The sequence below is a fragment of the Arachis hypogaea genome, chromosome 19 (genome assembly GCF_003086295.3).
Source record: "Arachis hypogaea cultivar Tifrunner chromosome 19, arahy.Tifrunner.gnm2.J5K5, whole genome shotgun sequence".
Lineage (NCBI taxonomy): Eukaryota > Viridiplantae > Streptophyta > Magnoliopsida > Fabales > Fabaceae > Arachis > Arachis hypogaea.
Window position 1 is genome coordinate 130536298 of NC_092054.1, and position 14049 is coordinate 130550346.

Sequence of the window (14049 nt, forward strand, 5' to 3'; positions counted from 1 at the left end):
GAATAAGAATTAGCTCAATCACTTGACTTTCCTTTATTTAGTAAGGGTTAACTAAGTGAAAACAACAACCTCTTTATACTATACTTGAGAAAATTCCAACAAGGATGGAACTTCCAAATTAATCATTCTTCCATTCAAGGCTTTTTATTTTAATTACATAAAACCTCTTGTTAATTTTTATTACTTTAATTTATAATTATTTCTGTGCCCATTGCCCAAACTCCAAATTTCCCAAAAAACTCATAACCAATAATAAATACACCTTCCTGCAATTCCTTGAGAGACGACCCGAGGTTTCAATACTTCGATTATCAATTCTATTGGGTTTGCTTAAGTGACAACCAAAACTTTTGTACGAAAGGATTCTCTGTTGGTTTAGAAACTATACTTGCAACGCGATTATAATTTTATAAAAATTTCTTTACTAGCGGAAAATCAGTTCGTCTGGCGCCATTTTGATGCAAAGAACTTTAGTTGATATAGAATTTGTCAAATGAAATCTCGTTGCAAGTATAGTTCTAAATGAACAAAGAATCCTCATATGCAAAAATTGGTTTTGTCACAAGTACAAACCGCAATGAAAATTAACCGAAGTATTTAGACTCTGAGTCGTCTCACAAGAAATTGCAATGAAGTGGTCAATTATTGGCTATGAGAGAACAAGGGGTTTGATTGATAAAAGGGACAATAAAATAAAAGACAAGAAAAGTAAATCAAGCAAGTAAAGAAAGCATGTAATAAAGAAAGACATTCATGGCAAGGATTGAGATCATAGGCTTTCCATCCTAGTCACTAATAACAATAATTAACAAGAATTTATCTCATTTCATCATCTCCAATGTTGGAAGAAGGTGTAAGTTATCTTCCATGAGAGAAAGTCAAACAAGATTAGTTAATCTCAATCCAAAAGTCCTAATCAACTTACTAATGGAATTAGCAAGAGATTAGAGTCAATGGAAATCATATTAACTAACAACTCTAGATCACCAACATGAGTTGGGTCTTAGTGACTCAAGATCACCCAATTACTCTTTCCAAGCCAAGAATGCTCAAGATCTACTCTAACATCCAACCAAGCTTTTTGTCAAACACTTGGAAGGCATAAAAGAAAAGCATAGTAAAAGTGCAAGAATAATAAAATCTACTAACTACCAATTGCAAGAAAAGTAAGATCACAACTCAAATCATCAATAAAGAGAACATCAAATATTAAATTGCATTAAAGAGATACAAATCCAACATGAGTATTCATAAACATAAAGGAGACATAAAAGTGAAATTAACACTACAAATCATGAGAATGAAAGAGTAGAAGCAAGAAATCATAAAAGAAACAAGATGAAAACAAGTAATCAATTCAAGATCTAAGAGAAATTAACTTAATCCTAACCTAATTCTAGAGAAAAGTTGGAGCTTCTCTCTCTAGAAAACTAACTAAAAGCTCATCATGACTAACTAAGTGCTCCCCCTTTGCTCAATCTTCAATTCTGCATCAAATACCCTCAAAAACAAGTTGGATTTGGGCCTGGGCAGCTTAGAAATTGCCCCCGGCATTTTGCCTTTAAGTGAGTCACGTGCGAGCATCGACACGTACACGTGGGTCACGCGTGAGCATTGCTTGGCAATTTTTCTATCCACGCGTACGCGTCATGTGCGCGTACGTGTCGCCATGCAACTTCACTTCCACGCGTACGCGTCTTCTGCGCGTGCGTGTGGGTTGATGTACTCCAAATCCTTATTTTCTCATGCATTCTCCACTTTGTATGTTTTTCTCTTCATTTCTTCCATCCCATACTTGCCTTATGAACCTGAAATCACTCAACAAACACATCAAGCCATCGAATGGAATTAAAGTGAATTAAAATCACCAATTTAAGGGCCTAAAAAGCATGTTTTTACACTTAAGCACAATTTAAGGGAGAATTACAAAACTATGCTATTTCATTGAATAAATTTGAAAAAATGTGATAAAATCCCCTAAAATAAGCACAAGATAAATCACAAAATTGGAGTTTATCAGTAGGCTCAACATTGGTTTACAAAGGATAATGAAAAAGTTAAGGCCATATGGGTATGTAAGCTCAATGAAACAAGGCCTCAATCATATAAGTGCATGCATACATCAAACAATGGAAATATAGAATTAAGCGAGACAAAGATTGCAATTTTAGAGAGAATAACACACACTAAAACAGAATATTAGTTAATAAAATGCAACCAATCAAATAGGCTCAAAATCTCACTGGTTTTGTGTGTTCGAGTTCTAAACCATGTTCCAAAATAAAATTCTTTAAGCAAGTTTAACAAAAAAATTTAATTCAAATTAGTGAAATGCTATAAAAAGTTTCTTGAAAAAAAATATTACTTCAACCAAGTAGTGGTAAAATATGCACAAAATAAAACAAACATGCAATCAAACATACAAATGCAACAACTAATTTAACAAAGAAAATTTAAAAATTGGTGTTGAAACAGGAAAGTAACTAACCCATGGAGATCGGTATCGACCTCCCCACACTTAAAGATTGCACCGTCCTCGGTGCATGCTAAGATGTGCAAGTGGACGGGTGCTACACTGATGCTTTTCTCCAAAGATTGGGCAATTGGACTTATCTGTCGTCCCATTGAAAACGCCTTCCGGTTCCCTTCCTGGTGGCCATCCTGAAAGACAAGAAAAGGAAAGAAAAGTAACCCAAAAATAAAGATAGAAAACAATTAAAATATAGTTAGGTTAATGCCAAATAAGGAGGGTCTCAAGTACATGGTAGCTACAACATGCAAGTGAGAAAATAGTAGAAGCAAATGACATATCAATAGTACAAAAATTGCAATAATCGGGAAGAGATAGTAGGTAATGAAAGACAATATAAATTCATGTCAATGCAAAAGGAATATAAGTATCATAAAAGATTAGCATTGACTTAAATAATATTACCTAATCAGAATAAAACAAGTCATGAAGCACCAGAATAATGCAAGAAAAGATGCAACAGTTGAATAAGGACATTTAACACCAATTGAAAAATAATAGACTTAGAAAAGAAAATAAAAATATGAACAAAAGTAAAAGGCAATGAAGGAAAGTATGCAAATGCAATAAGAAAAATAGAATGAAAAAGAATAAGGATGAGAAGTTAAAGAAATGAAGAAGAAGAAAGTAAGAAAGGAGGAAGAAAGGAGAGAAGAAAGAAGTAAGAATTGAAAAACAGGGTGCGACGCGTGCGCGCGCATCATGCGTACGTGTGAAAACTGAAATGGCCATGCGATGCGTAAGCGTCACCCACGCGTATGCGTGGGTGCACGAAGAAGAAAAGTGACGCGCGAGCGTCGGTCACGCGTACTCGTGACAGCTCGCACGATTTCAGCACAGTGGCAACCCAACTCTCTGTTCAATTTCAACTTTTACGCTGATTTGGGTGTCCACGCGTACGCGTCGCTGACGCTTACGCGTGGGTTGAAAAAGTTGCAGGGGACGCGTACGCGTACGGTACGCACGCGCGTGGGGTTGCTTGTGCGTAAGGCACCCCTCCTGCATAGCTCCCGCGTAACTCTCTGTTCATTTCAATTGAGGGCGAACCTGCATATGACGCGTGCTCGTCATCAACGTTACACGTCGTGTGATTTTTTTTTAATGAAGAATGCAGGTAATGATGCAGAAAGTACGAATTAACACTGATAAAAATAAAATAAAATAAAACTAAGAATAAAAATGGACGATGATACCATGGTGGGTTGTCTCCCACCTAGCACTTTTAGTTATTGTCCTTAAGTTGGACATTTGGTGAACTCCTTATCATGGTGGCTTGTGCTTGAACTCATCCAGGAATCCCCACCAATGTTTGCAATTCCAATAGCCTCTGGGATCCCAAACTAGGCGTATAAAGCCTTCAAGCAAGTTAAAGCAAGTGACAAGGCCCCAAGAGTGTTGATTGTTGGAATGAATTTTGGGGGTTCCAAACCTTGCTTTTACACCCGTCTTCATGTTGATCATCATTTTTCCGCTTGGGTGTTGAGCAATTAGAATTCTCACTGAGACATCCAAACAATGTCCTAGACCCATTCAATTGAGACTTATACCAACCATTGTACTTAGACCTTGAACATCCAACCATAACGATCCTAGGATTGTATTGCCAACCATTAACCATCCCCCTTTTGCTTTTAAAACCACAAAGATCTCTGAGTTATCCATCCGTCTCAAGCAGACCATATTCAAGTGGGAAGGTAAAGTTTAAGGATAAGGAGTTTACCCACTTGAATGTTGTGTTGGATGGCAACGGCTTGGGGAGAGGTGTTTTCAGTGGTCTTGCAAGCTCCACTCCCTTGTGCTCTTCCTTGACTACTTCCACCTCTTGGCAAGCTTCTCCAACATTAACCTATTCTTCAAGTCCAATGGGAGAGGATTCAATTGTAGATAGGAATTCATCAATGATTGAATCCATCTCTTGATCAACCTCTTCAAGGTCTCCAACTATAATATGCTTTGGAGGTTGTACACCCTCCTCAACAACAATTTCAAGCTTCTTGGAGGGAGGTTCTATGACTTGAGGTCCCCTTTGAGGTTTTGCATCTCCTAAGTCTTCAACCGCTTCCTCTTCTTGGATAATTTCGGCTGTCTCCACTTGCTCTAGAACAAAATCTAACTCCTCCTTGATAACTTCCACCTCTTGACAACTTTCTTTAATTCCCCCTAATTCTTCAACTACTCCTTCATCTTCAAGGGTCTCTCCTACCTCCACTTTTTGGGCCTCCTCTTGCTTCTCTTGAAGTATGTATGCGTGAACCCGGTCCATTACATCCCTAAGACGATCCCTTCACTCTTGTTCCATGTCAATAGTGTAATTGGGATCGTGTTGCTCTTGGATTGATGGATGTGGGTGCTCTTCTATGGAGGATAGTGATGGGATGGAGAGATCATTATGTGGTTAAAAAGGAAGTGCACTAGAGCTTGAGAGTTGAATGTTGGGGGTAAATAATGGATCCATGCGGGATATAAGAGCTTGGAGAGTAGAAGTGAGACTGGTGAAAGTAGAGATGAGTGTGGTTTGAAGCCCTTGTTGCCCTTGATGAATAACACTAAAGGTATCATCTATGGGAGCTTGGGGTGGATAGGAGGGCTCATTTGTTAGGAGAAAAGGTTCATAATACGGAGGTGGTTCTTCTTGATAAGGGTATGGAGATGGTGGATATTGAGGTGGTGGTTCTGGGTATGGTTCATATGGTTCGTATGGTGGTTGGTGTGGTGGATAAGGGTTAGGGTCATATGGAGGTGAATGGTGGAAAGGGGCTTGTGAGTATGGTGGTTCAAAGCTATGTTGAGGAGGTGGTTCATAAGCATATGGTGGGGCTTGTTGGTAACTACAAGGGGGTCCACCATATCCATCGTCTTGGTACACACCCTGGAATGGCTCTTGACCATAGAAATTTGGTGGGGGTTGGTTGTCACGAAAAGGTCCACCATAACCATTGTCTTGGGATGCATCATAGAATGGTCGTTGCCCATGGCATATTGGAGGAGGTTGTTGCCGGAAGGGTTGATCAAATCCTTGTGGCTCCTCCCATTTCTGATTGTCCCAACCTTAATGCATGTTCTCATTATAGCTTCCATTCCCTACAACATAATTTGAACTAAACTCATAGCCAAAGGGATGAGAATTTATAGTAGCAAGTAAAAACAAAAACTAATAAGAATTAATGAAAGTAAACAACTAAACTAGAAACACTAACAAAGAAACAAAAAAGTAAACTTATTCACAATATTCACAATAACCAATAATAAGGCACACGTTTGCAATTCCCCGGCAACGGCGCCATTTAGATGAACGGATTTTTGTGTGGTAAAGAATTCACAATAAATTCTCTTTGCTAGTATAGTTTCTAAACCAACAAAGAATCTTTTCATACAAAAACTTGTTTGTCACTAAAGTAAACCCAATAAAATAAACCGAAGTATTTAAACCTCGGGTCGTCTCTCAAGAAATTGCAAGGAGGTATTCTTGTTATTGGTTATGAGATAGTATATTTTTGGGTTTTTGAAAGGTTGAACAAGGAATGTCAATGACAAGAAAGTAAACTAATAACTAAGAAAGCTCTTGGCAAGGTATGAGAATTAGAAGTCCTATCCTAGCTATCCTTATCAATTGTGATGAGAATTGTCCATTGCTCCCACCTAGTTAACCTTTAACTATGAAGGAAAGTCAAGTGGATAAATCAATTTGATTCCTCAAGTCCTAGTCAACTCCTAAGGAAAGACTAGCTTTAGAGGGATCCAAATCAACTAGCAACTTTCAATTATCAATCAACAAAGGAGTTTGATAACTCAAGAGTCTCCAATTACTCAACCAAAACCAAAAGGAGAGAAATCTACACTAAAATCCAACCAAGCATTTTATCAAACACTTGGAAGGCACAACATAAAAACATAGAAAACTAGCAAGGAATATTAAATCTAAACCAATAATTGCAAGCATCAATGATAACAATTATAAGAAGAAGCAATAAACATGAAATACCTCGAATTGCATTAAATAGAAAATCAAATCTAATATGAGAATTCATAAACTAAATTGGAAACATAGAGTAATCAACAAGAGAAATAAATAAACCAAAATACTAAATTAAAGCAAAGTAGAAATCTGAGATTAAGAAAGCTAAACCTAAAATTCTAAAACCTAGAGAGAGGAGAGAGCCTCTCTCTCTAGAAACTACATCTAAAACCTAAAATTCTATGAATGAAAGTTGCATGCCTGAATGAATGATTCCCCCACTCTACAGCCTCTATTCTGTATTTTTTGGGCTTGAAATTGAGCCAAAAATAGCTCAAAAATTGCCTCCATCAATTTCTGATATGTCCAGCACATGGTTCGGTCATGCGTACGCGTCGCCCACGCGTACGCATCACTTGTCTGCCGTACCATCCACGTGTACGCGTGATGCATGCATACGCGTCTCTAAATGCTAGAAAACTATGGCAAATTTTATATCATTTCGAAGCCCCGGATGTTAGCTTTCCAATGCAACTGAAACCGCCTCATTTGGACCTCTGTAGCTCAAGTTATGATGGATTTAATACGAAGAGGTCAGGCTTAACAGCTCAGCAATTCCTTCAATTTCTTGTATTCCTTCCACTTTTGCATGCTTCCTTTCCATCCTCTAAGCCATTCCTGCCCTATAAACCCTGAAATCACTTAACACACATATCAAGGCATCGAATGGTAATAAGAGAGGATTAAAATTAGCAAACTTAGGGCCAAAGAAGCATGTTTTCAATCATAGCACAAAATTAGGAAGGAAAATGTAAAACATGCGACTTCAATGAATAAGTGTGAGAATAGTGAATAAAATCCACACAATTAAGCACAAGATGTATCACGAAATAGTGGTGTATCAGTGACCAAGTCAAGTTCAGGATTGGGGATAGATTCTGGACTTGTCCCGGATAGGAAGGGTAGTTCCTAGGGAGAATTGGTGTCTGTAATCTGTTTGATTATAGTGAAATTCCATCATTATTGTGATGGAGACTGGATGTAGGCTGCACTGCACTAAGCAGTTGAACCAGGATACTTCTGGGTGTGATTCTCTCTTTTGATTCTACTCAATTTCTGATTCTGTTCGTAAGAGACAAAATTGAAAAAGATCTCTTCACTGGTTACGAGATAAAAAAAAGCCTCTTGACTTGTGATGAGACAAAAAGCAGAAATATCTCCTAAAATATTTTAAAAGGGCAGCAAAAGTTACTTAACAAAAATGGGCTAAGATTCAACCCCCTCCCCTTCTCTTAGCCACTGATAACCGTCATTTTTTATTTTGTTATTTCTGGTTTATGGTTTGGTGCTGCGTTGGGGTTTGATTAAGATCATTGCTTCTCTTCGTTTCTTAAATCAGGGGCGCCTTTTGACTAGAAATTGGGATGTGAAGACATAAAGGGCCGGTCACCGCAAGCTGCGAAGAGAAAACCAGGAAGAAAAGCACCACAGAATTGTGGGCGAAATGATTCGGTGCCGCCAAGGGTAAGCACGTTTTAAGGCTTTAGCGTGTTAATAGGTTTACTTCGCTATTGTTAATTTGGTTCATGCTATTGCTTCAAACAGGGGAGCTCAGTCGGTGGAGAGAGTAAGCAGGTATCAAAGGAAAGACGACCAAGTGGACGCACAACATCTCCACCTCCAACATGGAGAAGTTCACGACGCGCCGAACGATCAAAAACTAGCCCGAGAGTGAGTATACGTTTACTGTTTTCTACGGTTTAAATCATCGACTAGCTTTGCATAAGTTTATTAGGTTCATTTGAATGTACTTAGATGTTTCTTTACCAAACATATTCATTATGCGTAAAACAGCCTACCAGGGGAGCTACGCAAAAAAAAGGGGGCTAAAAAAGACCGATCACGTAGGTCCATCCCAAAGAAATATGAGGAAAAGGATCTCCCAAGTAGCACAGATGATGATGAGGAGAATGAGCCTCTTGCCAAGAGGATGTGCCGACTATATAACCAAGGAGTTGACCAACAAAAACCAAGCGCCGAACCAACCGAAGGCAACCTCAATCAGGATAAGGGAACCCATGAAACACCTGTCTCTATAGTTCCTGATGCAGGAACACTCTCCGTTGCGTTAGTGCAACATGAAGAATGGGAGTTCGACGGGCAAGTCTCCTAAGCAAAACTATTTCATTTTGTGGTTTATTTTTCTTGTTAGTGAATTAGGGATTGTATCCGTATACAACTGCCTTTTCTCTAACATCGGTTGAGTTTCTTGCAGTAATTCCAATTTTCTGTCGAACCGAGACCCCGAGAGTGAACGAATATGGCAATACTTTGAGCAACTGCAGAACACGAGGCCGCTGCAGACCGTGATGTCAGCCACTCCATCTTGCATGACCCTAGCCCACCAAGCAAGAAGATTTCACCTGGCATGACTCGGACAGAACAGAAGTCTACCCAACGTACTCCTATAAAGGTTCATTCACTGCTAAAAGGGAGAAAGCTGGACAAGGATGATGAGGAGCGATTGCGACGATGGGCGGCCAATGGATAGTTGGAGCAAAGTCAGGTTGTGGCGTCCTATGAAGGAAGGCAGCATTTATCATTGGTCCGGGAGGACATCTGCTCACTGCTGCCCCGGCGTTGGGTCACCAGCAACGTAAGTAGAACATACTAACACATTGATAGAATGAATATATTTCTTAATATATATCGTGCCTCAAACAGATGATCCTAACGCAATTTAAATTTTTTATGCAGATCGTTCAGTGGATGTGTTCAACCTTTAATGACTCAGAATCGTTGCGGTTTAAGGATGACTTTTACTGTATTCCTCCAGGAATTTTGGTATGCACGAATTTGTGGATTCTTATCGATCATGATTTGAGAGCTGAACCTAAATAGTGCTTTTTTAACAGGAAACTGTGTTGCAAAAGAGGAACTTAGATTCCTTCAGGGAGGTTCCTACTGTTAGTTATGTGGGGCTGGATCCTCACTTCGGTGGTGATACTAGATTTTTTGACAAGATAGCAGCTTCCATGCGAAAATGGGTAAGTTAAAGCGCTAGTTAAAAAAATTGTATGGTTCTTGTATGAGCTAATGCTTGAAGGTTGATGTTTTGGTTTAAGTGCTTACAATCCCGTGTTTATTACTTGGATGTTGCTTGTGATAGGCAATAGGATGTTCCCATTCATAGTCAATTGGATGGTTCTGAATATGGTTTTTAGTTTTCATGTTTCAGGCACTTGAATTTGCGTGTACTTAATTGAGATGTGATTGGCTTTCGTTTTATTGGATGTACCGTAACATGTTAAATATTTTTGAAATTTCACGACTATATGTATATGGTGACTAACTTGATCATGTAAATGCTTTGATATTTTTGATTCCATCGAAGTGGTTTGCCCCAGTCTGTATCGATCATCATTGGTGGCTGTATGCCTTTGAGATTGCTCAGAAAAGGCTGTGGGTGCTGGACAGTATGTATACAGGAGAGCCTAATAATGAAAGATTAAAAATACATGCTTATGCGGTAGGTATACGTCAACCAGTTAGTTCACCGTTAGACTTAGTAATTGAAAATGTATGATTGCTAACGTGTTGCTGATTTCCAGGGGAGAATCATTGAAGACATGGCGAAAGTTTCTATGCCCACATATCAGCACACGGAGAACGGCTACCTCGTTTCTATCCTAGCGTCCCAAAACAACATAACGGGTCAGTTAATAAGATACCTAACAATACTCTTAATAGCACTTCACTTGACAATGATATCATAGTTGGAAATAATATTCTGTGTTTGTACATATAGCTGTGATTGTGGTGTATTCGTCATTAAGTTCATGCAGTTTTGGAGTTTAGATAAACCCTTGCAGCACTGGGACAAGGTGAATTTAAATATGTTATAACAATTAAGTTGAACTCGATTTGCTAGTCAATTTCTTTCTCGGTTTTAAAATTACCTTCCAACACGTAATTGCCATGCAAGACGTTGTACAGGAGTTTAGGAAGGAGATCATACTAGACATAGTGATGGGTCCTCATAATTCAGAAATTGGCAAGGCGCTGTAGGCATTGGATAGTGATCATGTGCACTGAAACCAGCCAAGAAAAAAGACTAAGGCTGTGAGATCACCGTTCACAACACCGAGCACGAAGAGCATGCTGCAGCGTATAGGGTTACCCACTAGAAAGCCAAACAAAGGAGGAAGACAACAGAAGAAGACATTTTGACTAGGTAATAAAACATCAATATAGACACCTGCCTTACTACATCTATGGTTTCCTTGTGATAGAGTTATATAGCTTAATATGGCATTTTCCGGCTTAAACTCGTTTCGTATGAGCCTGATAAATCCTGTTTCACTGCATGTTTATGATTTCATGTTGCTGATTTTATCAAGTTGATGGTGACGATCAATCCAAAACCTCTGAGTGGATAGTGCTTAAGCTAGGAATTAGGATGTTTCTTTTCTTTGAACATTAGATGGTTCTGGATCTGTTTTCTGATTTATCATGTTTAAGGCATTTGAACTTGTTAGTACTTCATTGATGAGTGAGTGGCTCATGTTTTGTTAGATACTCCTTAGTAGGTTTCATATATTAGGTAAATCAGGATTCTCAAGCAATAAGTTTCCAAGTTAGTGATGTCACTAGTTCATTAAGAAATGCATTGCATATTTATAATTTTGAGTCAACTCTGATCGGTGTATATAACCCTTTTGTTCATGTCTATGCTTAAGTGTCAATTCTGTCCATTAACTAGCGTGGTGTTAACTAAATAGAGGCGTTATTTATTTTTTAATCATTGTTTTCTCATGCTGAAATTGTGAAGTTGCTGGAAATTAAAGCATTGCACGGCCTTCGGTCGTGATCAGTCTACGTAAAGTAGGATATTAAGTGGATGGTGTCTCTGGTAGGCACTCGGATATTTCTTCTCATTGTAAAATGGATGGTTTTGTATATGATTTGTTTGTTTCATGTGTTAAGCATTAGCGACTACGTGCACTTCATTGAGATGTCAATGCATTTTTTTTTATACTCTTCATTCGTTTTCACGTCGGATTTAAACCATTTGATTTTTGTGAACAAATATGTGACATTTCGTTTATTTAAAACCTTAATAAACAATAAATGGGGAAAAGATAACAACAGTTGTGCTTTTGTTTCTTTGAATGACTACTTCAAAACAGGATAAATGCAAGTGAAAAAACAGAAGAGGGAATAGTTTATTAAGTTGTATCTAAAGAATGACACCAAACTCACGCCAAGAAACCTAACTATATATGCCTAAAAGAATTCAACAGGTGCATGAATCCGCCACCATCCGATGAATTCCATATAGTAGAATCCTCCAATCTTTTATTTACAGAACCATGATGATCATTATCTGACTGAAGGTCAACCTCATCCTACAAGATGTACAACACAAACAAAGCAACATACATTAATCAAGAACAACATTTCATAAGAAAAAGTTAAAATATACGTCATTTCTAACACATACCGGATGTGATTTTCTCTTCTTTTTTTACATTGACTTCTTAATTGACTTGTCCAACTCTGCTCCAAGTCTCTTACTCTTCGGCCGTCCTTTGGTTTTGACTCTTAAGGGTCCCTGTATGTCATGTACAATAGCACTGCCTGTGCTCTATGTGGGCATGATATTCTGAGTCACAGCAACAGTAGTGGAACACATGCTGGCACGGTAATCAGTCAGCTTGGCCTTTGCATCCCAAAGGGCAGCTCGCAAGATGGCTGCTTCCTCCTCACAAGCAACAAACTCTTGAGCAACGTTATAGAACTCTGAACACAGATGCCTGAACAAGTTGTTGCTTTCATCACTCCGAGCCACGTCATGGCTACTCTTGATGTAAATGTGCTTGCGGATGACATTCTTACTCCATCGAGGAAGAATATAGCAACTCGGTACTGTGTCAACTCTGTAGTATGACCACACCGCAAGGGTGTGGCAACACAATATACCAGCGGATTCAAACTTGTTGCACTCGCACTGACCCTTTCGACTCAAAGGGTCAAACTCGACCATGAAAGTATCGTAGACAGGCTTCCCCCAGAATACCTTCTGCTCGTCCACTTTAATAAAAATTGTATCTCCCTTTTGTTCAATTTATCGAACCACGCAATCAGTTTTTTTGCTTACCTCCAGCTGAAGATTCCTGAACATACTACTGGTGTATTCCTGCTGAAACTGTCTCTCAATGCCCGTGCTCCCTATACATGGGATGACTCCTTTCGAGTCTGCAGCGTCATCTTCCAGCTCCTTTTGCTCCTTGTTTCCAAGCACATTGTCGTATTCATGGATGAACTGAACCAACCCAGTCTTGCAATGCAGGTATCCACCATAAAATGCGTGCATACTTTCACTGCGCCGTGTACTCCTCATGCCTGCCCAAAATTCACTCTTAAAGAATATTGGAACCCACTTCCTTCGATTCGCATAAAGGTCTGCCCAACCAAAACAAATGCATAAGAGTGCCGCTTATAAACAACATGATGACAGCTTCCAACGCAATGATAAAATAAATTAAAAAAACATCCAGACAGACTACGAGAAAAAATATCTGTTTATGTATTGAAAAGAACATCCACTGATTATAGGGATAGAAAACTCAGCTACATTTCTTAGCAAAAACATAAGTACGGAATCAAGCCGGTAAAAATAACATGAAGTGAATAAATAGGCAACTAGAAACCAACAACGAGGTTTAATTTAAGAATCACATACCTGCTAACCATCTGTTCTGGCCTAAGTTAAATTGCTTGATGAAACCAGCCCAATCAACCTCGAATGATTCAGTCGAAGGAGAATTCCACACAATGTGATTCATCATTGCATTTAATTCTCCATACCTAGCGTATCCACCGAGCTTGAATTGTGATTTCTTCATTATGTGCCAGATGCACCATCGGTGGACAGTATCAGGTAGGACCTTCCTAATAGCACCAGCCATCGCCTTGCACTGGTCAGTGATAATCCCCCTTGGCACAATTCCGACGCATCTCACCCACTGCGTAAACACCCACTCAAAACTAGGGATCTCCTCGCTCCCAAGTAAAGCACAGCCAAGAAGAGTAGACTTCCCATGGTGGTTTACACCGACAAAGGATGCAAACGACAGACCATGCCTGTGAAAAGAGCAAAAACAACTGTGAGGCAACAAGACAAATTTAACAAATAACTGCTCTTGCAATTCACCAATAAGTATACAGACCTGTTTCTTCTGTAAGTGGTGTCAAACAACACCACATCTCCATAATATTCACACAAAATCCTGCACCTTGCATATACCCATAGTGCGCTCCTAAATTTATTAGCATCGTCAACATCTATGGCATAAAAGATGTTGGGATTGATCTCCTTCATTCGAACGAAATAATTCATCATCCCCTGGAAGTCCTCATTGTCATCGGAGCATCGGAGATTGCGTGTGATATAATTTCTGACATCCTTTTCTGAAAAACCCAGGTTTGAGGACCCACCAACCTCATTTGCCAGTGCTAGATACGTCTTGTTGGGTCTTATTCCAGCCTTGTCGTTATCCAT

The 14049-nt window shown here is 39.0% G+C and overlaps 1 protein-coding gene across 1 annotated transcript; it reads right to left on the reverse strand.

The window, feature by feature from the left end:
• Positions 1-11761: 11761 nt before the first annotated feature.
• On the reverse strand, positions 11762-14049 carry LOC112778744 (protein FAR1-RELATED SEQUENCE 5-like). Its single transcript, XM_025823035.1, has 5 exons — positions 13718-14049; positions 13231-13631; positions 12646-12950; positions 12160-12600; positions 11762-11893 (listed from the first exon to the last, which is right to left on the reverse strand). The coding sequence occupies exons 1-5, from the start codon at positions 14047-14049 to the stop codon at positions 11762-11764; spliced, it is 1611 nt and encodes a 536-aa protein (XP_025678820.1).